At 53.2% G+C, this 22,173-nt stretch overlaps 1 protein-coding gene across 2 annotated transcripts in view; it reads left to right on the forward strand.

Annotated features, from left to right (window-relative positions):
• FAM222A (family with sequence similarity 222 member A) overlaps positions 1–21,712 on the forward strand; it is a 54,867-nt gene extending 33,155 nt beyond the window's left edge. For both annotated transcript variants that reach the window (XM_004429880.3, XM_087424084.1), the window contains exon 3: positions 19,247–21,712. In XM_004429880.3, coding sequence (XP_004429937.1) covers positions 19,247–20,487 — 1,241 coding nt within the window. In that variant the 3' untranslated portion in view covers positions 20,488–21,712. The remainder of the gene's footprint in view (positions 1–19,246) is intronic.
• Positions 21,713–22,173: the final 461 nt, after the last annotated feature.

Below are 22,173 nucleotides of genomic sequence, written 5' to 3' on the forward strand. Positions count from 1 at the left end.
GTAATCTCTGCTTTTTTAATTCACATTTTTCTTGAAACTTTTCCCAATTCTTTTATTTCAACCTTTCTGAATTGCTTTGTTTAGACATGACTCATATACTATAGAGTTGGATTAAGCTTTGTGATCCAATCTGAATGCCTTTTACAGAATATTTTAATGGGAGAGCTTAGCCCATTTTCATTTATTGATATGACAGACGTCTGTAATCATAAGGAAGGTTGGTGTTTTTAACTTTAAATAATACCCTAGTTCTCTATTTCTTTGGAACAGTATCTATTACATTCCCTAAGATGAACAAAATGATAAAATCAGCGCACTTCCTTTTTCTCTCTGCAGCATCTTCTGGGAGTTCACTTTTAAACCTCTGTTACCTGACATCAGCTTTAAATGGTACCTTTTGACCCCAGCCACTGAAGATGAGAACATCGTGAACTTACACCACCATCCATCTCTCCCCTCTTCTGCTCCCTCCTGTCATTAGCAATACCATGACTCTATTCCCCGGGCTTGTCATGTCAGCATCTGGTTACATCACCAAAGTCCCACAGCTGTTTCCATCTCAGCCTCCTGGATAAACAGGGTCAGTGCTCACCACCAGTCCTGTGGCCTTACTTTCCCATCATCCGAAGTTGGCCCTCGAGTCTGTGGCTTAAGGCCTCCTGTGAGCAACACTCCTGGAGTTCCTGCACGTTCAGAACGGTCTGTCCATCGCCTTTCTACTTGAATAAGTGAAAAATCATCCCTGGGTTACTTTGTTTCCTTGAAGATTTTTATAGACCTCGTTCTCTTCTCTTCTAACGTTGAATGTTGCCGTGGAGAAGTTGAAGCCCGATTTTCCCTCCTTTATATTTCATTTTGATCTTTCCATATCTTTCATGTCATCACCTGACTAGCATGTGTCTTGGGGTTGACCGTTCATGTCTGTTTCTCCTGGAACACAGTACCGTGCCCTTTCGACAGGCAGATCCAAGGCTTGTATTATTTCAGGTTCCTTCTTTGGGGGCTCCAGTTAAGCACAGACTGGCTGTCTTTCACCCGTCTTCCCTGTGTTCCCTCTTCTGGTCAAGCCTTTCTAACTCCTTACTTGCTTTTCATTTTGCTCACTTTTCTTCCTGTGTTTTCTGTGTCTTCTTTTTTTGCCTTGTGCTTACTCCATTTCCTCTTTTACTTTTATGATGAGTTTTTCCCCCTACTCTTGTATATCCACTTTGTGTTTTTGCTTTATAGAAACAATTACTACGTTTTTTCCTTCACCAATGAAATCGTTGGCCATAATCTTCATCTCATCTGTGACCACACTTTTCTGATGGGAAGAATTTTTTGCCAACCATTACTTTATTTACATTTTGCCTTTCCTTCATTTTTCTTACGTATTTGGATTGGGTCCTATGCTGGTTCAGTTTTGATTGCTAGCCTTTGGAGGAGGTGAGTTTTTCCCAGCCCAGCTGTTTCCCTCCAGTTGCCTCAGAGACAAACAGGTTCCTACAAATATGGTGTGTCTGCAGGATTTCTTATTTAGCCCCACCTCCTTTGCTCCTCAGAACCAGGTGGGTTTAGATACCTACCGCTAATATGTTCCAGTCTCTTTCTTCTTGTAGCACCTATAGCTCTGGCCTTATGAGTGGTGATGCAATGTTATTTAACACATAGATATTAACACCTTAAATCTTCATAGTGAATTGCATCCTTCTTTGCCATATTTAATACTTTGGGGCAGATTGAATTTCATCTATTAAGATGGTAATCTCTGCTTTTTTAATTCTCATTTTTATTGAAACCTTTCCCAATCCTTTTATTTCAACCTTTCTGAATTATTTTGTTTAGATGTGAGTCATATACTATAGAGTTGGATTAAGCTTTGTGATCCAATCTGAATGCGTTTTTAAAAAAATTTTAATGGGAGAGCTTAGCCCATTTTCATTTATTGATATGACTGATGTTTGATCTTAGTTCAGTCATTTTGTGCTTTAATTGCTTTGAAAAGTGTTTCCCTCTGTGATCTGTGTTCTAGCCAGCCAATGCACCTCTGGTTTCACTGCTGCAAAGAAGAGGTTTAGATTTTGTACCTCAGGTGTGTCCCTCACATTTGGGGGGTGTACACTGCTGGCGCTTTCTGAAATAGACAGCTGTGACATCTCTCTGCTTCCTCCCTCAGCTCCACTTGATCTGTGTTGCTTTGGGCAGCCTATACACCTGCTTTTTTTCTTTAGGGGTTTAGCTGTCTCCTGGTTTTGCCAAAAATGGAATTTGTATTTTTATACCATGTTGCTTTCAGAGTATTTCCAGAAAGGAAAAGGGGACCTAAAATGTTATATCAACATCCTCACAACTCAAGGTCCTCTGATGGTTTTCTTTCATTATCTATTAGAGAAATATTTGTCTGTGTTATCAAAAATAGAACAATGAAGGTAATTTGGAAAGGGCTTTGGTTTCAAGGAAAAATGTTCTTCATGCACAGTCCTCTTCACTCCTTTACGTGACCTCCAGGAGGAACATCGCATTCTCTTTTATAAAATTAAGTACTTCACTGAACAGATTGTCCATGGCACACAATTCAGAAAGCATAAGAATGTACAGTGAAAAATAACTCTCCTTCCCAGAGGAACCAGCGTTAGCAATTTCTTAAATCCCCTCCTGAGGGGCAGTAAATACCCTTTACATAAACATTCACACCCCTACACTCTTCTCAGCTCTGTGCCTTTTTTCCTTTTTTTTTCTTACCAATATATCTTGGAGATTATTCCCCATCTGACTGAAAGAATGCCCTCATTCTTTCTAACAGCTGCATTGTATTCTGTCCCATGGTTAAAGAATGGTAACACGTTTACCCCCGTTGGTGGACATTTAGGTTGTTTCTAGTCTCCTGTGATTCTGAACAGTGCTGTGATGAACATCTTTGTACATCTGTGTTTGTATCTGTGCAAAAAAATTCTTCCTGGGTGGACTTGTTGGCTCAGAGGGTCTGTGCGTTTTAACCTTTGATTGTTTACTGAGCAGCTGGCTAGAGGCAGGGGCTTGGCCCAATGACTTGGACTGATTGTTCCTTCCCATTCCAAGGCCAGAACTAGAGTGTGTGGAAGGCCACCAAGGATGTCCTGCTTCCCCTGCCCACTCAAACCCTTTGACATCTCTGCACTTACTGGAAAAGACACTGACTCTGCCTGTAATTAAAGAGCACAGGAAACAGGGAGGCAGGAAGGGAGGGAGATAAGCAAATTGAATCGGGTGCCCTGCTGCGGTCAAGGCCTGGACACTTGGCAGAGGAGGCTCCTGCCCTTTCCTCCTGTGCGTGACTCTTGGGTGATGAGGCCCTGAACCGACCCTCTGGTCCCTGTTGCCCCCAGGCAGACCCAAGACAGGAAGGGCTGGCCCTCAGCTCTGTGACCAGACCTCATGATCTGCTGGTTTCTCACCAAGGAAGAAAGGTCTCCACTGGGCCGTGTGCAGCATGACCTTGGACAAGCTGATCGACCTCTTTGGGCCTCTGCTCTCCTTCTGTAAAGGAAGGGGTCAGATCAGGTGGAGCTAAGAAGCCATCCAGCTCTGACCATCTGCAACGATATGTCAAGAGCCCAGTAAGGGGAAGACGTGGCCCGGTCTGAGACCCCCTCCCTCCTCTTCCTGGAAAGTGGGCTCAGAGCAGCCTGACTACACAGGGCTGTGACGAGGACTGGCCATCACATACACCCAGAACATGGCCAGTGAACCGGAAATGGCTGCAGTTCACCTCCCCGGGACCTGAGGTCAGGCAGGCAGTGGAGCCAAGGGCACGGGTGGCCATGTGTCCAGGAGCCCGGGCGGCTGGCTGTTGTGGCCTGTTCCAGGTGACTGGAGAAAGTGATCTGCAACAAAAGAAAGGAAAAAAGGTGTGGAGGGAGGGCAACTCCATTCCCCCTCCTCTATCTCAGGCCCAAGATCTTGGGCTACTCCCAGCTGGCCAGAGTCCCTGAGTCCCAAACAGGACCTGCCCACCCCTGGGACGGAAGCCTGTTTTTCTCAGCTGCTCAGGGCCTTCCCCGCTAATAAATATTTGATTTTCTCATCATGGTGCTGATACATAAACTTTGAGTCACGCTCCACTAAAAGTACAGGCTGTGCAGCGCACCCCAGAGAGGCACCGTGGGGGCTTGGCCAGGGGGCGGGGAGCTGGGACAGTTGCCCAGGAGACTGACAGCAGCTTCTACCCTCGCTCTGCTGAACCTGGGGGAAGCAACGCAGCCTCTCCGTGCCTCAGGCTGCTGCTCTATAGGTGAAGGTAGCGTGCCCACCCTGCCCTCCTCCCCATGAGCCCCCAGGGCACAGGCTTTGGGACCAAGATAGTCCGGGGCTCAAATCCTGGCTGTGCCCTGGATGTGTGTGCGCTTGGGCAAGTGAGTGACCGGCCCTCTATGGGCCTCAGTTTCCCCCACTGTGACGTGGGGATAAGAACAGAAGGAGAGAACCCCCCAGGGCCTGGTAGCACTTTACTTTACTTGCCCCCACACCCATACCCACAAGGGAACAAGAGATTCCTTGGCCTCTCTCTCTCATCATGGATGAGACGCTTCGAAGGGCTTGCTAACCTAAGAAGATCAGGGAGCTGCTCTTATCTCAACTCCCACCCTTCCCCCCACCCTCCCCCAACAACCCTGACCCCGAAAGGCTGGAGCCACAGCCCCTCGAGCATTCCTGCAGGTGCAGCTGCTTCCACTGACACTAATAAAATACGGAAGAAACAAAGCAATTTAAAATTCCAATAAAATTAAAAACAAACCTCTGGCCACACAGCAGATTCAATTACGTAGCTATTGCTGAGTGCAGCCTGGGGGATGGAGGAAGGTCCAAGGCTGCCCCTGCCATGGGACCCGAGCCTGGGAGAGGACAGAGGCTCAGAGACGAAGGGCCGAGAGAGGGCCGGACGGAGTGAGCCCCCTTCTATAAGCTCTTAGGAAACTAGGAAGGCAAGCAACTTCCTTCATCTATTAGGGTATCCAACCACAATCCACAGCAAACCAACCCGAGGTTGATAAAATCCAAATCCCTGCCTTTCCACCCTGTACAGAGGTCCTAGCCAGCCCAGCAAGCCAAGGAAAATCAATCATAAGTGCTAAGGATTAGAAAGAAGTAAAACTATCTGTATAGAAACCCCAAGAGCATAAGAATTCAGCAAGACTGCGGATGTAAGACCAACACACAAACACAATTGTATTCCTCTACAGCAGAAGTTGGCAAACTTTCTGTAAAGAGCTGATACTTTCGGCCCTGCAGACTCTACAGTCTTGATTGCAACTCCTTGCCTCTGCTGCATTACAGCGTGAAAACTACGCATGGAAATGAATGGGCGGGGCTGTGTTCCAATAAAACTTTATTTACAGAAGCAAACAGCAGGCCGGGTTTGGCCCCCGTGCAGTAGTTTGCTGGTTCCTGCTCTACACCAACAGCAAAGAGTTGGTAAATCCATTTTACAAAAAGATACTATTACAATTTTGTTGGTAGCTTTCTGTGTATGGTAAGACATACCATACAATTCACATGCTGTACAATTCACCCATTCAAGTCAATACTTTTCAATACTAGTCAATACTTTTTTTTAGTATAAATTCACAGAGTTGTGTAACCATCACCACCATCAAATTACAGAACATTTTCTCATCACCCCACAAAGAAACTCCATATCCATGAGTAGTCACTCCCCATTTGCTCACAGCCCTAGGCAACCATGAGACTACTTTCTGTCTCTAGAGATAGACCTATTCTGGACATTTCTTACATATAAATGGAATCATACAATATGTGTCCTTTTGTGTCTGGCTTTTCTCATTTAGTATAATGTTTTCAAGGTTCATCCACGTAGTATCATGTGTCAGTACTTCATGCCTTGTTATTGCCAAGTAATATTCCATTGTATGGATATGCCATGTTTTATTTACCATTTATCAGCTGATGGACATTTGGATTGTTTCTACATTTTGGGCTCTTATGAAGAATGCTGCTATGAACATGCATGTACAAGGTTTTGTGTGGACATGTGTTTTCATTTCTCTTGCATATATACCTAGGAGGGGAGTTGCTGGGTCACATAGTAACTCTGTGCTTAATTTTTTTAGGACCTGCCAGACTGTTCCAAAGCAGCTGTGTCATTTTACATTCCCACCAGCAGTGTGTGAGGGTCCAGTTTCTCCACATCCTCACCAACGCTTATCATCTTTCTTTTTGATTACAGCCATCCTAGTGGATATGAAGTGGTATCTCGTGGTTTTGATTTGCATTTCTCTAATGGCTAAGGATGTTGAGCATCTTTTCATGTGCTTATTGGCCATTTGTATATCTTCTTAAGAAATCTTTATTCTGCTCTTTTGCTCATTTTTTAATTGGGTTGTCTTTTTATTATTAAGTTGTAAAAGTTCTTTATATATTCTAGATACCAGTCCCTTATCAGATACATGGTTCGCACATATTTTCTAGGGTTGTCTTGTTCACTTTCCTGATGGTGTTCTTTGAAGCACAAAAGGTTTTAATTTTGATGAAGTCAAAATTTCTTTTGACGCTAGTAGTTTTGGTGTTGAATCTAAGAAGTCTTTGCTTAACCCTAGGTCATGAAAATTTACTCCTATGTTTTTTTCTAAGAGTTTTCTAGTTTTAGCTCTTATGTTCAGGTTTATGACCCATTTTGACTTAATTTTTGTGTATGGGTCCAGCTTCATTCTTTTGCATGTGGTCATCTGGTCCCAGCAACATTTGTTGAAGGGACCAATCTTTCTCTATTGACTTATTTTGGCACCCTTGGCAAAAATCACCTGACTGTAAACGTGAGGGTTTATTTCTGGATTCTCACTTCTATTCTGTTGACCTGTATGTCTGTCCTTATGCCACTACCACACTGTCTTGATTACTGTAGCTTTGTAGTAAATAGTGAAATCAGAAAATGTGAGTCCTCCAACTTTGTCCTTTTTTTTCAAGATCATTTTGACTCTTCTGGGTCCCGTGAATTTTGGTCTCAGCTTGTCAATTTGTGCAAGGAAGCCAGTTGGGATTCTGACAGAGATCGTGCTGGATCTGTAGATCAATTTAGGGAGCATTGCCATCTCGGTATTTCATCTTACAATCCATAAACATGAGATGTCTTTTTATTTATTTAAACCTTCTTTAGTTTCTTTCAACGATGTTGTGTAGTTTTCAGATTCTAAGTTTGGCTCTTCTTTTGTTAAATTTACTTCTAAGTATTTTGTTCTTTTTGATGCTGTTATATATGGAATTGTTTTCTTAATTTCATTTTGGATTGTTCACAATTGGTTTTTGTATATTGATCTTGTATCCTGCAACCTTGCTGAACTTGTTTATTCTAACAGTTTTTGAATGGATTTCATAGGATTTTCTGCGTGCAAGATTATGTCATTTATGAATACAGATAGTTTTACTTTTTGTTATTTAGTGTGAATGCCTTTTATTTCTTTTTGTCTAATTACCCTGGCTGGAATCTTCAGTACAATGTTGAATAGAAGTGGCAAGTGTGGACATCTGTTTTTCTGATTTTATGGGGAAAGCGTTCAGTCTTTTACCATTAAATATGATGTTAGCTGCAAATTTTTCCTAGATATTCTTTATCAGGTTAAGGAAATTCTCTTCTATCCTAGTTTGTTGAGTGTTTTTATCACAAAGGGACCTTGGATGTCAGATAATCCAATTTCTGTGTCTACTGAGATCATCATGTGGTAGATATCCTTTATTCTATCAATATCATGTATTACATTGAGTTTTGGATGTTAACCTGCATTCCTGTGATAAGTCCGACTTGGTCATGGTGTATAATGCTTTTTATAAGTTGCTAGATTGAGTTTGCTAGTATTTTGTTGACTTTTGCGTGTATATTCATAAGGGATATTATAGTTATTTTGTGGTGTCTTTGTCTGGTTTTGGTATCAGAGTAATACTAGCCTCACAGAATTAGTTTGCAAGCATTCCTTCCTATCCTCTTTTTTAGAAGAGTTTGTGAAAAATTAGTGTTAATTCTTTAAATCTTTGGTAGAATTCACCATCTAGGCCTGGGCTTTGCTTTGTGGGTAGTGTTTTGATTACTAATTCAATCTCTACTTGTTACAGGTCTATTCAGATTTTCTATTTCTTCTTAAGTCAGTTTTGGTAGCTTGTATCTATCTAGGGATTGTCTATAAGTTTATTCAACGATATTTTTTAAAGATCTATATAAACTTAGACATGGGTAACATGCATGGACAAATTCAATATGGAAAAAATTCAATTCAATTCGATCCCTACATCCTGACCATTTGTGTGTGTGTGTAACCTGAAGAGCTGAGTCTGACATTGATAAGGAACAAAGGGCCAAGAATAGCCAAGGCGCTTTTGACAAAGACGTGTGAGGGTGGGGCAGGGGCTAGTACTGCCAGGGCTTTAGGCCGAGATGGTAGGATCAGCACAGGGACAGAGGCGAGCAGGGGATGGAGCCAAGCACCTAGAAATGGGTCGATGCACATGTGAGCTCAATCTGGGACAAAGCAGACCTTGCAGATCACTGGGGACAGATATGCAGTGCTGGGACAAGTGGTTATCCACGTGGAATAAATGACACTGGAGCCCTACCTCACACCATACACAAAAAGGACTTCCAGGCTGACTGAAAACCTACTACCACAGAAAGCAAAATCATACCATTCTTTGAAGAAAATGACAGAGAGTATCATCTTCAGGATAGGAAAGATTTGCAAACTGAGAGGAAAAAAAGCACAAATAAAGCAAACAACAGGTTGGGCCACATTAAAATTAATAACTGTGGCTCAGCAAAATACCCCATTAAAAAAAGTCAGGACAAGCCAAAAATTGAGAGAGGGTGTCTGCAGCACTTATAATGGACCAGTGTCCAGAAGAGAGAGCCACGGATGTGGCTGCAGAAAGATAGCAGCAGGGATGGGCAGGGAGCTGGGGGTGGGTGGAAGGGGCGAGGCCGAGACTGAGTTCTGGACACGGAGACTGGAGTGAGGAGCGAAGGGGTGGATGAGTCAGACCAACGTGGACGTGGATGGAGGCAGACAGGAGTAGGTACACACATGGCCAAAAGGAGGGAGAGATGAGACAGCAGCTCCAAGGGCAAAGACAGCCACTACGAAGACAGAGACAGGCAGCAAGGCAGCAGTCGAGACGGGGACATAGACAGAGCCAGGGACCTGGGTACAGGGAGAGAGTGGGGAGTGGGCTCCCGAAGATAGAGCCTGGTCAGAGAGCAGGAAAGGGAAACTGAGGTGCAGGTGAGGGGCAGGAAAGTCAGGCTGGAGAGGGACGGAAGTACTCCCAGCCCCCCCACAGGGACCCTCGGCCACGCCAGGGCTCCAGCCAGGGCTCCAGAGGTGTGGAAGGCGTGTGTGGATACATGTGTGTGCCTGCGAGCAGCTGCCAGTCTCTGCATGCGCAGGACGTCCTTGAATGTCCGGGCACCTGTGGCTCACACGTGTGCCCCTAAGTTTCTGAGCGTGTGTGTGTGTGAGCTTACATGGGTGCGTGCATACACATGGTTAGAGAATAAGAGAGGATCCTTGTGCAGTGCCCAGTTATAACCACTGCCCTGCATGGCCCAGTCTGGCCCAGAAAGAGCTAGAAGGCAGGCAGCCAGCCTTTTCTGAGCACCCACTATGTACCAAACCTTCTGACATGCATCCTTTCATTGAATCTTCACTCTGTCCCCTTAGGGGAAATGGAGGCCAGAGAGCTGTCATCACTTCCCTGAGGTCCCCCAGCTGGTCCTGGGGCACCTGGATTCACACCCAGGTCTGAACTCAGATGCCCTCAGGCTGCCATCCAGGTCAGTGGGCTGGGGACAGGTCAGGGTGGTTGGCAACCACCCTGCCCCTCCTCACATCTCTCCCAGCGGAGGCCGGAGAACAGCTGCATATACCCTGGCCCAGCCGCCTCCCCCCACCCCCTCCTGGGCAGCCTCATTAGGGATTCAGCCGGTGCCACCAGCTAATTAGTGTCACGTTAATTGAGCATTCAGGAGGCTGCCACCTCCAAGGGCAGAGTGTCAGCAGCGAAGGGGAATGCAGATGTGGGCTGCTCCTCCCCGTGGGCTGGGGCCAGGCCCTGTGTCCAGGGACCCCTTCTGTCCTGGACTCCTCTCCTCCCCACCATTTCAACACAGATAATGCCCACTGTGACTTCCTGAGCGTTAAGGGAAGAGGCAGTAGGCAAAACTTGTGACAGCATGAGAAAGAACGGCATTTGCCAAACACCTACCATGTGCTTGGCACATCTTTAATTCTCCCACCCCTCCTATGGGAAAGCCACAGTTAGCTCCATCTTACAGTCAAAAAATCTGAGGTCCCTGAGGGAACAAGTTCCCCAGGCGCATGTCCAGTGGACCCGTGGAAACCTGCGTTTGTCTGGACAGTACCTGGAGGGACTGGCGTATATCCACTGCGGATGCCGGAGGGCCCACAGAGAACCCCGGAGTGTGGGAGCAGGAATTCTGGGCTGGCGTCCTGCCCCTGCCCCGTCCACCTCCGTCCCCACCTCCACCTGCCCCCGCGATGAGCGAGGACCACGTGCCCTGCCGTGCAGAGTAAGGCACTGACTTCAACGACCCGGGACGTGTCCACCCCTTCATCCCCTTACAGACGAGAAACAGATGCACGTTAAGTGGCTGCCCAACGTCACCCACAGCAAGTGGCAAAGCTGGGTGTCAGACCGCCGCAGCCTGACTCCAGCCCAGGTCTGAGCTCCTCCCCTCTCTGTGGTCTCTACAGTAGAGCCCCCACCCCGCCACCCACTCTCCCCCTCCTCACAGCTTCCGAAAGGCCCCTGCCGTCCTGCTCTCACGTCTCCCTGTAGCAACATTAAACCCACTCAAAGGGCTGCTTTTAATTGGCTTAATATACTCGTTAATAACCACGTCTATTTAACGCACCTGTAAAAGGCCCATAACATGCACTTAATGGCAGCGGCGCTCGCCCGGCTCTTGTAGCCAGCCTTTTCAGTTTCCCGACAAGGCTTTCACGGGGCCAGGGCGGGCGGAGCAGGGGCAGGAGGGGCTCAGTTCACAGGGTGGGCGCCTTTGTTTCTGCACACTGGGCTCCCGGTTCTGTCTGGCAGCTGCCCTGCAGCCTCTCGAAGGCCTCAGAATGGGATGTGCCGGGCTCTGCGCCGTCGTTCATGCGATGCTCCTGAGCACCTGCTGTGGTTCCGCGCGCATCGGGGTGCTGAGAAAGAGCGGGGCTGCCCTCAAGGCCTCCAAATCAGGTCAGCAGACAGCTACAGCATGCGCGTCCAGGGACGGCATGTCGCGGAAGGCTGCCCGGATGGGGGCGCATCCCGGCTGAGACCTGGAGGGTCAAAGCCCGCAGACCAGGGGGTGTAAGTGACACCTGTTACTTCATTCCTCCAGCACATGAATCAGGCACCACTCTGCGGCAGGCACTGTGTGTCTGTCCCCAGATTCCCCACTCTGGATCAGGTACTGGGGGGACCCGAAGGTGGGGCACCTTCCACCGGGGTGTGGGGTGGAGGAGACAGACTGACACAGACCAGAAGAGCAGGGTGTCCAGGCCGTCAGCACAGGGAGGCATCCTTTAAGCTGGACTCTGAAGGCCCAGGGGGATTTTGGTTAGCGAGGAAGGCACGTCAGCTCGAGAGACCAGCCTGAGCCACCGTGTCCGTGGTGCCCAATGATTGAGAGCTGGGGCCCAGGGGACAGGTGACCAGGGCTCAAATCCTGGCTCACAGATCCTTCTCTGCCATCAGAGGACTCAAACTGATGGCCCATGAGCCACATCCACCCACCAGGTGTGTGATTTGCCCTGCTCTGTGTTTGACTATTGTTTCAAAAGCGAACATCTCTGGGCAGGACACGCCTTCCGGCCCTCCTCAGTCCCTGCCCTGCCTGGGCCTTCTGGCTCATTCCCAGCCCATCTGTCCACCAGAGGTCAGCAAAAACACATGGAGATTTGCAAGTGCAACCCCTACTTGACACCCTGTTCCTTGACTGTCCCACCTCCTCTTCTGAAACCCAGGGCCCACCTCCCGAGGCTGCCATGGGGACTGCAGAGGGACAAGGCCCTCCCTGCGTGTTTGGCACAATGCCTGGCCCAGAGGCAACGCTCAGCAGTGGGTGGCTGTTGGCATGTGAGGGGACGCCCGGGGACACCGTGCACGCATCCAGGGGCCTGTGGGGAGGGAGGACTGCAGAGGAAGGTCAGGGCCAGGTGGCCGGGCCTCGAATGCCACCCTGAACAGCTGAGACTTCACACAAACAGGGGCTCATTGGAGGGTTTTACTGAGAGAGGGAGGTGGGGGCTTGGGGGTGGTGAAGGGGGCTTTAGTGAATTCATCACCACCACCAACCGTGGCACCCACTGAGGGTAGCACCCTTTACAGTCCTCACAAAAACTCTCCAAGGTCACGGGAGCAGCAGTAGCATTGTCCCCATTTTACACAAGAGAAGACAGGCTCAGAGAGGGGCAGTAGCCTGCCCGAGGCCACACAGTATGTGGCAGAGCCGGGACTTGAACTGAGGCTTTTGTGACTCAGCCTGCATTCGCCCCCCTGCAAGGTGGCGCCTTCTCAAAAGGCTGCCAACCACCCTGTCTGCCCAGGAGGGAGCACCTCGGGCTGCTCAAGGCCAATGGACGTGGAGGACGCAAAGCGGGCTGCATGACGCAGAGGTCAAGGGCTGGACCCTGAGAGGAATGGGAGCCACGCGCCTGTCCCCCACCCGACAGCAACACGTGGTCGCGGCCGGCCACTGGCAATGACAGAAAAGCACGGAGAAGAAAAATGCCCCTTCCCAGGCTGGGCCACTGCTGGCATCTGGGCTTTTTCCTTCAAGTCTTGGTTCAATCCCCTTCAAGAAGGAAGGGGGGAGACCAAGGCTCGTGTGGTACAGCCCCTCTGTAACCTCTTTCCACGTACCTGTACCATACACGTTTCCCCACATCATCAGAGCCTTCTAGAACCTAAGTTTTAATGCCCAGCTAGGCATATTTCTGCTGGGTGCCTCCTGGATGCTCTGTCTCACAGGACAGTCCAGCTACTCCCAGGACTATTTCCTGATGCCCCTTTTCCTGCCCTGTTTTCCACCAGGAGCCTGAGGGGTCTTGTGAAACCTACATCAGGTCATGTCTCTCCTCTGCTCCCAACCGTCCAGTGTGGAGTTGCCCAGGTCCTCACAGCGGCCCCCGAGCCCAGCCTGTCTGCACCGTGCGCCCCCCGCCTCTCCAGTCCATCTTCTACGACTCTCCCTCGCGGCCTCTGCTTCCCCGGACGCGCCCGTCCACCGCCCTCAGCCTTTGCACTTGCTGTCCCTGCTGCCGAGACCGCTTTCAGTGACACCCACGTGGCTCGCTCCTTCACTGCCCACCGTGTCCAAACCAGGCGCCCCTCCACCCCGTCACTCTCGGCCCCTCATATCCCACTGTCCCGGTCACTATGGCTGCGTGACAAATTTCCCCAAAACTCGGTGGTGTCAAACAGCCGTTTAGTATACTCGGGAATACAGACAGTGTCTCTGCTCCATGGTGTCGTGCAGGGCAGGGGTGGGGGAGGGGTCTGCTGGAAGACCCAGGCTGGCGCTGGAATCTTCTGAAGACCTGCTCCTCACACATCGGGTGGCTAATGCCAGCTATCGGCCGAAAGACCCACACATGGCCAAGCCCAGAACATGGGCGGGTCCCAGGGATGGACAGAGACAGACAGACAGACAGACAGACACACACACACACACACACACACACACAGACATACCTGGATTCCAGGCGGAAGCCATATTGCCTTCTACAATCCAGCCATGAGGGTCACACAGCGCCACTTCTGCTCCATCGTATTCAGCAGAATCGAGTCGCTTAGCTAGTTCATGTTCAAGTGAAGGAAAGTTAGACTCCACATTTGTGGGAGGAGTGTCAGAGAATTAGTGGACGTGTTTTAAATCCACTACACCTGCTTTATTCCTGCTCATGGGGCTTGCTGCTGCCTGGCACGTTATGTATTGTTGACCCCCGACTATGTCGTCAGCTCCCTGAGGGCAGGGACTCGGTTTGCTCTGACTGCTGCTGCGTCTCCAAGGCCCAGGACAGGGCCTGTGCATAGGAGGGGCTCGGGAACCATCTGGTGGAGGCGGGGCTGGAGGGAGGCTTCCGAAAGGCGTTTCTCCCCGGGGCTGTCTCTCTGGCTTCATGCCTCCCAGGACGAGTGTCCTGACTGGCAGTGAACAGGGGAGCCCAGGCTGGACGGGTCTGTCTGGCCACAGCCTCCTCATTCATTCAAGACAACGTTCCTGAGCACCTACCATGTGTCCTGTAGACAGTAGGGACGCAGCTGTGAACGAGCCAGCTCAGGGAGCCCATGTCCGGTGAGGGAGCAGGACAAGCCCATGGTATTCAGACTCTGCCATGGTACACGCAGTGATGACGCCCAGGCGCTGAGGGAATCAGGGGAGGCAGGGCGGGAGTAGCATCTAAGGCAGGCCCTGGGGTTCCCCAATGGATCCATGGGGCCACAGAACCCCTGCCCCACATTAATCCTGTGCATGCTGCCACTGCTTAGAAGCCCGCTGCAGACAACTAGCTCAGCTGGTTCCTCACGTGAGGCCTTCTGTGTCATGACATTTGCAGGGCTGTGCCACTGCACTGAACACTGGCAGCTGGGCCCACCTCCAGGGGAGGGTCTGGAGCCTTCACCAAGCTGGGATCAGGGGCCTGAGTGGCCAGAGGCCCCAAGTCACGGCCACTGTACTCTGATGGGAAAAGCTGAGTTTGAGGCACCCAGGGTGGCTCAGGAGAAAGCCCTCCAGGAACAAGGCGTAAAGTGGGGGCTGCAGACTGGAAGGCTCACGGGGGCCACAGCAGCATGGTGACCAGGCCAGGTCTGAGACAAGGGACCCTGGTGACCTGCAGGCCCACGCCCACCTGAAGGCATTCACATTCAGTACACCGAGGAGCACTGAGCACACATCCAGGCAACACCTGCTCAGGGCCTCCAGCTGGCAGGAGGGAGAGCTGCCGGGCCGTGTGGCCTCTGACGGGTCACCTCCTGCCTCTCTGAGCCTCTAGGCTGATTTTACGGTCCCTCCTCAGGACTGTCCTCCTCCTAACTCTATGGAGAAAGAAATAGAGCCTCCTGAGTCAACTGGCTTCATCCGGGGCCTGCCTTGGGGTGCGGGTAGGGTGAGGGTGACCTGGAAGGCAAACAGACCGGGTCCCAACCCCAGCTCTGCCCTCTCGGTTGTGCAGTCTTGGGAAGCTCTGAGCTTCTGTTTCCTCGTCTGTAAAAGGGGGGCCTGAGGTAGTTATCTATTGCTATGTAACAAGTTACTCCAAAACCTAATGGCTTCAAACATGACTAATCATGTATTCTCTCTCATGGTTTCTGTGGATCAGGAATTCAGGAGCGGCTTAGCTGGGTAGTTCTGCCCTGTGTCTCTTATAATTTGCAGTCAGATGTTGGCAGGGGCTGCAGTCATCCGAAGGCTTGACCAGGGCTGGAGGACCTGCTTCCAAGAGGGCTCACATGGCTGTTGGCAGGAGGCCCCAGCTCATCTCCACGTGGGCCTCCCCGCGGCCGCTCCAGGGTCCTCACGTGGCAGCTGCTTCCCCCAGAGCAAGTGATCCAGGACAGAATGAGCAAGGAGGAAGCCACAGTGCCTTTTACGAGCTCGCCCCGGAAGTCACACTCCTTCACTTCCACTGTATCTTATAGGTCACACGGGTCGGCCCCCTTTGGAGTGGGAGGGGACCACACAGGGGCGTGAATACCAGGAAGTGAGACTCACTGGGGTGGGGGGCATGGCAGATCTTGGAGGCTGCCTGCCATAACTTGTCTGCTTTCTTATCTGTAAAATGGGGACCACCTCCCACCTCTCAGAGCTGTTAGGGCTCCAAACAAGAGGAGAAAAGCTTTCGGCACGGAGCCTGGCACATACCAAGCATTCACCTGTCTTATGGTGCCACCACCGGCTCCAACAAAAGCTGGAGGGCAGCCCCCCCTCACTGAGCCCTGCTGACCCGTCGGGCCTCTTCTTTCAATGAATGGGAACTAGTAACAGGCACTGCTTTTTCTTCCCTCCTCCTTAAGGTTTTAAACACCTAATTTATTCCATCCATTAGACAGATTTTGTAGATTTAATCATTTTCACAGTTGGTGGCTCATTGGATACTCAAGATAAACTCCAAATGAAAGTATAATGGTGAGGACAAATGAGTTTTCACACCACAATGGCAGAAACTTGCTTGGGAAGAGAGTTTAAGAGGGACAAAAATATATACAGATATAATTTTTTTTTCTCCCGGCAGCCGCTTTTGCTGACTCTAGTAGGTTACCACAGTTAATTTCACCAGTTTTGTTCATCTGTAAAATTGCATAAAAGTGACATTTTTGTGCTCATTATAGCAACTGCTGATTTATGGCTGGTAAATGAAGAGCTGGTCCCTTTTTTGCGGGACTCTCCGAGCGACGCTAAGTGCCCATGAAATTGCTTGTATAATGTAGTTTAAATCCAATCTCGGAGAAAGATTCCCCCGTTGGCCAAAGTGACATTTCCATTCTCCACACCGGGTGTATTTCAGGCCACTTAGGAGGGGCTGCCCCAGGCAGGGTCAGGATGGGGGCCCAGGGTCGGCTTTACCGGCCTGGCCCAGGTTAGGCGGCAGGGGTGGAGTGGCACTCGGTGCGGCCCACCTCTTCCCTGCCTGCTGCCCCTCAGGGCAGAGGGCAGTGACCTTTCTAACACACATGCCTGCCCCTGGCCCTGCCCCACCTCCTTAAATCCTCCCACGGCTGCCGATGCCTTGACGTGGGGCTCCTTCCAGGCAGCACTGCTGCCACTTGAGGCCAGACGGTTCTTCGTGGTGGGGGCTGTCCTGGGCATAGTAGGATGCTGAGTAGCATCCCTGGCCCCTGCCCACTATGTGCCAGGAGCACCCCCTCTCCAAGTTGTGACCACCAAAGTCGTGTCCAGACATCGCAGTGTGCCCTGGGGTCAGGGCTACTGAGAACCTCTGCCTGCTCTGGCCCGGTGCCCCCCTGAGTCGCCTCTCTCTCTCTCCCTCTCTCCTTCCCCCTCTCCCTTGGTCTTCTCTCCTCCTCCTCTCCTCTTGGGCTTCTGCTCTTACTCTGTTATTTACACCTCCCAGCCGGGGCATGCTTCCTCGCCTCTGGACTTTGGCCCGAGCAGTTTCTTCTGCCTGAGATACGTTTCTCTCCCCACTCCTCACCCCCTCTACCATCGCCTTAGCTGGGAGGCTCCTTCTTCCAGAAAGCTGTCTCTGAAGCCCGCCGGGTGAGGCTCCCCGCATCCCCACGCCACCTGCACCTCCCCATCACGGCACGCATTTTGCTCAGATTGGCCATGAGCCCACGAGAGCCCATCTGGAAGGATGAGATGTGGAGTGTGGCCTTCTGATTGGTGGGGAGGCCTGGAAGGGGCTGGGGTCTGCACTCTGTCCCAGACACAGTGCCAGGCCCAGCCGTGCACGACCCATTCCTCTCCTGGGAAGGCCCGTGTCCCTGGCAGATGGGGAGGGTATGAACACACTTAGAAGGCACCTGCTTCTGCCAACAGGACTCGTTAAATCCTCATAGCCACCCTGGGACATAGTGTTAGCCACAGCATAACCCCATTTTACAGATGAGGCAACTGAGGCTCAGAGTGGTGAAGCCCCCTCCTAAGACCCCCAGGAATCACTGGGAGGCCCCAGGGGTGCCCCCATGGCAGCAAGGAAGGCAGTGTTCCATGAGACCTTGTAGGGTCCTCCTCGCCCGAGGGCGCAGACAGGTCATGCTCTCCCAGGACCCAGTGTGCACCTCAACCCTGCTGGGTCCCTTGGCACAGTCGTTCCTCGAGGCCACCCTGCAGACCCAGCATGATCATTATCCCCACTCCACAGGTGGGGAAACTGAGGCTTGGCCAGACAGCTTTCCCAGGGCCACACAGCCCCTCCATCAGGCAGGACTCCACCCAGGCCTGCCAGCTCCAAAGCCAAGTCTTTCCATCTGTGTCACACAAGGCCCCTGCTCCAGGGAGGGTCCTGGTGGCACTGAGGATCATCTCAGGACCAGGGAGGGGCTTTGGATGGGAGAAGGGGGTCTGCCCAACAGCAACCCACCTTCCCCAGGACAGGGGCCAGTTGTGAGAGTGGGGACAGTTAGCCTGTCACACAAAGTGCACCCTTCAGCTGACATGCTGACAGCTCACAAAAAAGGCAGGGGCCACCATGCTGGTCCTGCAGGTGATAGGCAGATTTAGGGAGGGGATGGGCAGCCAGTGGAGGAAAAACCCCTCCTCCTCACCTGCCTAGTGATGGAAGAAGGGAATATGAGCCCCGAGATGAAAGCCAACAGCAACGGCCCCCACTTTCCCACCTCCCCACACGCCAGCCCCCATGCCGGCCTCTTTCCCATAGCAACGCACTTAACCATCCCTGAGGTCGCGTGTCATCGTCATCCCATTTTACAGAGGAGGAAAGGGAGGCACCAAGAGGAAAGTGAAGCAGTGGGAGGAACGAACACCCCCCAGAGCGGTGTTCAAATGAAAGACAGGCCCCACAAAGCGTCATAGACTAGGGTCGGAGCCCCCGGCACTCCTGCTCTGCCTCGGGGACGGCAGCTTGGCAGTCTCTTCGGCAAACCCTTGGGCATGTTCTCCTGAAGCTGAACCGTCACCTCCCCTGTGTCCCAGCAGTTCCGCTTCTGGGCATATTCCCGACACAACTCACTGAATCCGAGCGCCGGGGCCGTAGCGCCACATATCAGCCCCTCACTGGAAATGATCAAGGATGTCAGTTGTGATGTAGACACGAACACCACACAGCAATGAGAGAGAACGAACCACTGCCACACACGGCCACCGGGATGACTCCCGAAACGTGACCTTAAGTGATAGATCCCGATGCAAATGGGTGCGCACTGCAGGAGCCCCTCTGACCATGTAGACAGCGGCACAACTAGTCCACGCTGTCGGAGCAGGAGAGCCACTAACCCGGGTGTTTAGTGACTGCGAGGCACAGGCAATGTCCCGTCCCTTGACCCAGGTGTTGTCGAGTGTGTTCCGTCTGTGAAAGTTCAGCCAGCTTATGGTGTGTGCGGTTTCCTTTATGTCCTCTACTCCTCGACAATTGCGAGGGAATGAAGGAAGGAGCAAGTGAATGAATGCAGAAACGAGCGAGGGAAGGGTGGCTGGTGAGTCCTGGGGAGTAGGGGGCTGTGGCCTCCAGGTGTCCCCGTGTCGCGGGGTCGGCTCTCACCTGTGCTTCCCTCTCCTGGCTTGTCCCCGCAGGCGAGACGGCGGCCAGCTCCATGCCTTCCTCCCGCTACCCGAGCCCGGCCGAGCTGGACGCCTACGCCGAGAAGGTGGCTAACAGCCCGCTCTCCATCAAGATCTTCCCCACCAACATCCGCGTGCCCCAGCACAAGCACCTGAGCCGCACGGTCAACGGCTATGACACCAGCGGCCAGCGCTACAGCCCCTACCCGCAGCACGCCGCGGGCTACCAGGGCCTGCTGGCCGTCGTCAAGGCCGCCGTCTCGGCCTCCGGCGTGGCCGCGCCCGCCGGGCCCGCCAAGGGCGTGCTCAAGAGCGCCGAGGGCAAGCGGACCAAGCTGTCGCCGGCCGCCGTGCAGGTGGGCATCGCGCCCTACCCCGCGCCCGGCGCCCTGGGGCCCCCGGCCTACCCCAAGCCGCCCGAGGCGCCCGCCCCCGCCGCCTCCGTCATCCCCCTGCCGGGCCGCGGCCTGCCCCTGCCGCCCTCCAACCTGCCCTCCATCCACAGCATCCTCTACCAGCTCAACCAGCAGTGCCAGGCCCCGGGCGCCGCGCCCGCCGCCTGCCAGGGCGTGGCCGTCCCCCACCCCAGCCCGGCCAAGCACGGCCCGGGGCCCGGCTTCCCCAGCATGGCCTACCCGGCCACCGCCGGCCTGCCCGACTGCCGCAAGGGCACCGAGCTGGGCCAGGGAAGCACCCCGGCGCTGGCGCTGGCCGGGGCCACCAAGCCCGCAGGGTACGCGGACGGCGGCCTGGATTACCTGCTGTGGCCGCAGAAGCCGCCCCCGCCGCCGCCCCAGCCCCTGCGGGCCTACAGCGGGGGCGCGGCGGCCAGCAAGTCCCCCGAGGCCTGCGGGGGGCGCGCCTTCGAGCGGCCCGGCGGGTCGCCGCTCCCCTGCGGCGCGGGGCTGCCCGCCGGCTTCGCCCTGGGCCAGTACTTCGCCGCGCCCTGGAACAGCGTGCTGGTGACGCCCACCAGCGACTGCTACAACCCGGCGGCGGCCACCGAGCTGGGGCCGGGGGCGGCCCGGGAGCTGGCGGCGCCCCCCGCGGACGCGCTGGCGGGCCTGCCCAGCAAGAGCGTGTGCAACACGGCGGTGCTGAGCAGCAGCCTCCAGTCGCTGGAGTATCTCATCAACGACATCCGGCCGCCCTGCATCAAGGAGCAGATGCTCGGCAAGGGCTACGAGACGGTGGCCGTGCCCCGGCTGCTCGACCACCAGCACGCCCACATCCGCCTGCCCGTCTACAGATAAGGCCTGCCCGGCGGTCAGACGGACGGGGCGGGGAGGCAGGCGCACCCAGCCCCGCCCTGCGTCCCAGTGCCCACTGACGCCCGCAGGGAAGCCGGGCTGGCTGCTGCCATGCGGCCGCCTCGGGAGTGGCAAGGCGACCTCGCTCACCAAGGCCCCTCCCCCCATCGGCGGCCCCAGGACACGCGGAGGGCCCGGGGCAGCCGCTGACGTCCACGCCTCCCTCCCTCCAAGCTGGCAGAGGCAGGGAGAGAGAAACCACTTAAAAACAGGAATCGTCCCTTCTGGCTCTCCAGGAGAGGGGCTCAGGCCAGGGCGGGATGCGGGAGGAAGTGTGATGGTGTAGAGTCGGGGGAATCAGAGCAGCCCCCAGGGTCAGACAGCTCCTCCCCCCACGAGCTCCCCAGTCTCCTGGAAAAGGAGCACAGAGGGCCTATAGGAAGTCACTGGGCCCACGGTGTCCCCCACTGGCCCACCCAGGTGAAGACCACTCTAATCGAGGCTCCAGGGACCAGCGGTCCCCCTGTCCTCCTCCTCCAGACTCTCCTTCCCCTCCCCCCATTCCATCCCAACACAGAAAAATCACACCCCCATCCCCATTCTCCAAACCCTGGACTACCACCTTTCCCCTTCCCTCTAGTACATCTTACAGGGCTGCTGGGCACAGTTGCGCAGGCTGTGCACTGCACAAGGGCACCTCGTCCAAGGAGACACGACTTTGCATCCTAGACTTGTATATTTATTATGGCGATTTTCTGAATCTTGAGGAAGGGACGCCCTTTTCCTATTCGCACAAAGGCTCCACAGGGGCTAACAATGGGCCTGCCACCTTAGACCCCATCACAGGGACCCTACCCTTCCTTCTTCAGGGGTTCTCCTAGGAGCCAGTGAGGGGGCAACCTACTGGTTTTAATGGGGAGACCCAATCTAACTCCTTCCCTGCAAGCCACCCTCAAGGCCCGCCCCACACCATCAGTACGGGGGAAGGCAGGCAGGGGTCCCACATTAAGTCCCCAAGGCCCAAATTCCCCAAGTCCCAGCCCCTCTGGCACCCCGGAAGCGGTACTGTATCTCTCTCCAAGGCCTGTTCAAGCACTAAGTGCATTTACAAATCTCTGAGAATGTTTTTTTTTTATACTAAAATTGACCATTATATTCTACTGTGAGAAGTGCAGTCTGCACTATATTGTTTTAAAAACGAAGAGAAAGAAAAAAAAAGGCAAACACACAGATGGTGTCTCAGCTGTGGGATTGCTCGGTCGCTCTTGTAGGTTCTTTCCGTCCTCCTCCCGGCAGGAGTAAAGCGGGTGACTCCTCCCGGGCTGCGGGCTGGAGCGCCGAGGAAGCGGCCAGGAGCCTCCAGGCGCCTCCCGTGCCCGGCCACTTTGCCCTCCGTGGTTTATTTACTCCTCCAGCTCTTCTGAGTACATCTTTCGTGGACACTGTCACTTCCCCTGTGAACATGTCAGCCACCTGGTCAGGGCGGCGATCTGTCCATAGAGTGGCCCAGATGGAACGGAACCCGGGCCCCGCTGCCTCGTCCCCGAATTGTGCGGAGGTGGTCGGGGGGCGGCGTCCCCTCGCATCACTAAATTCCTTCCCAGCTCTTCCTCTGGGCCTGGCACACTCTAAGCTTCCATGGTGGCAGCGTGGCTGGGGACAGGCCAAAGTGGCTGAGCAGTGCCATCT

Source organism: Ceratotherium simum, chromosome 35, assembly GCF_057802395.1.
Source record: "Ceratotherium simum simum isolate JZ-2026a chromosome 35, ASM5780239v1, whole genome shotgun sequence".
In the NCBI taxonomy this organism is placed as follows: Eukaryota; Metazoa; Chordata; class Mammalia; order Perissodactyla; family Rhinocerotidae; genus Ceratotherium; species Ceratotherium simum.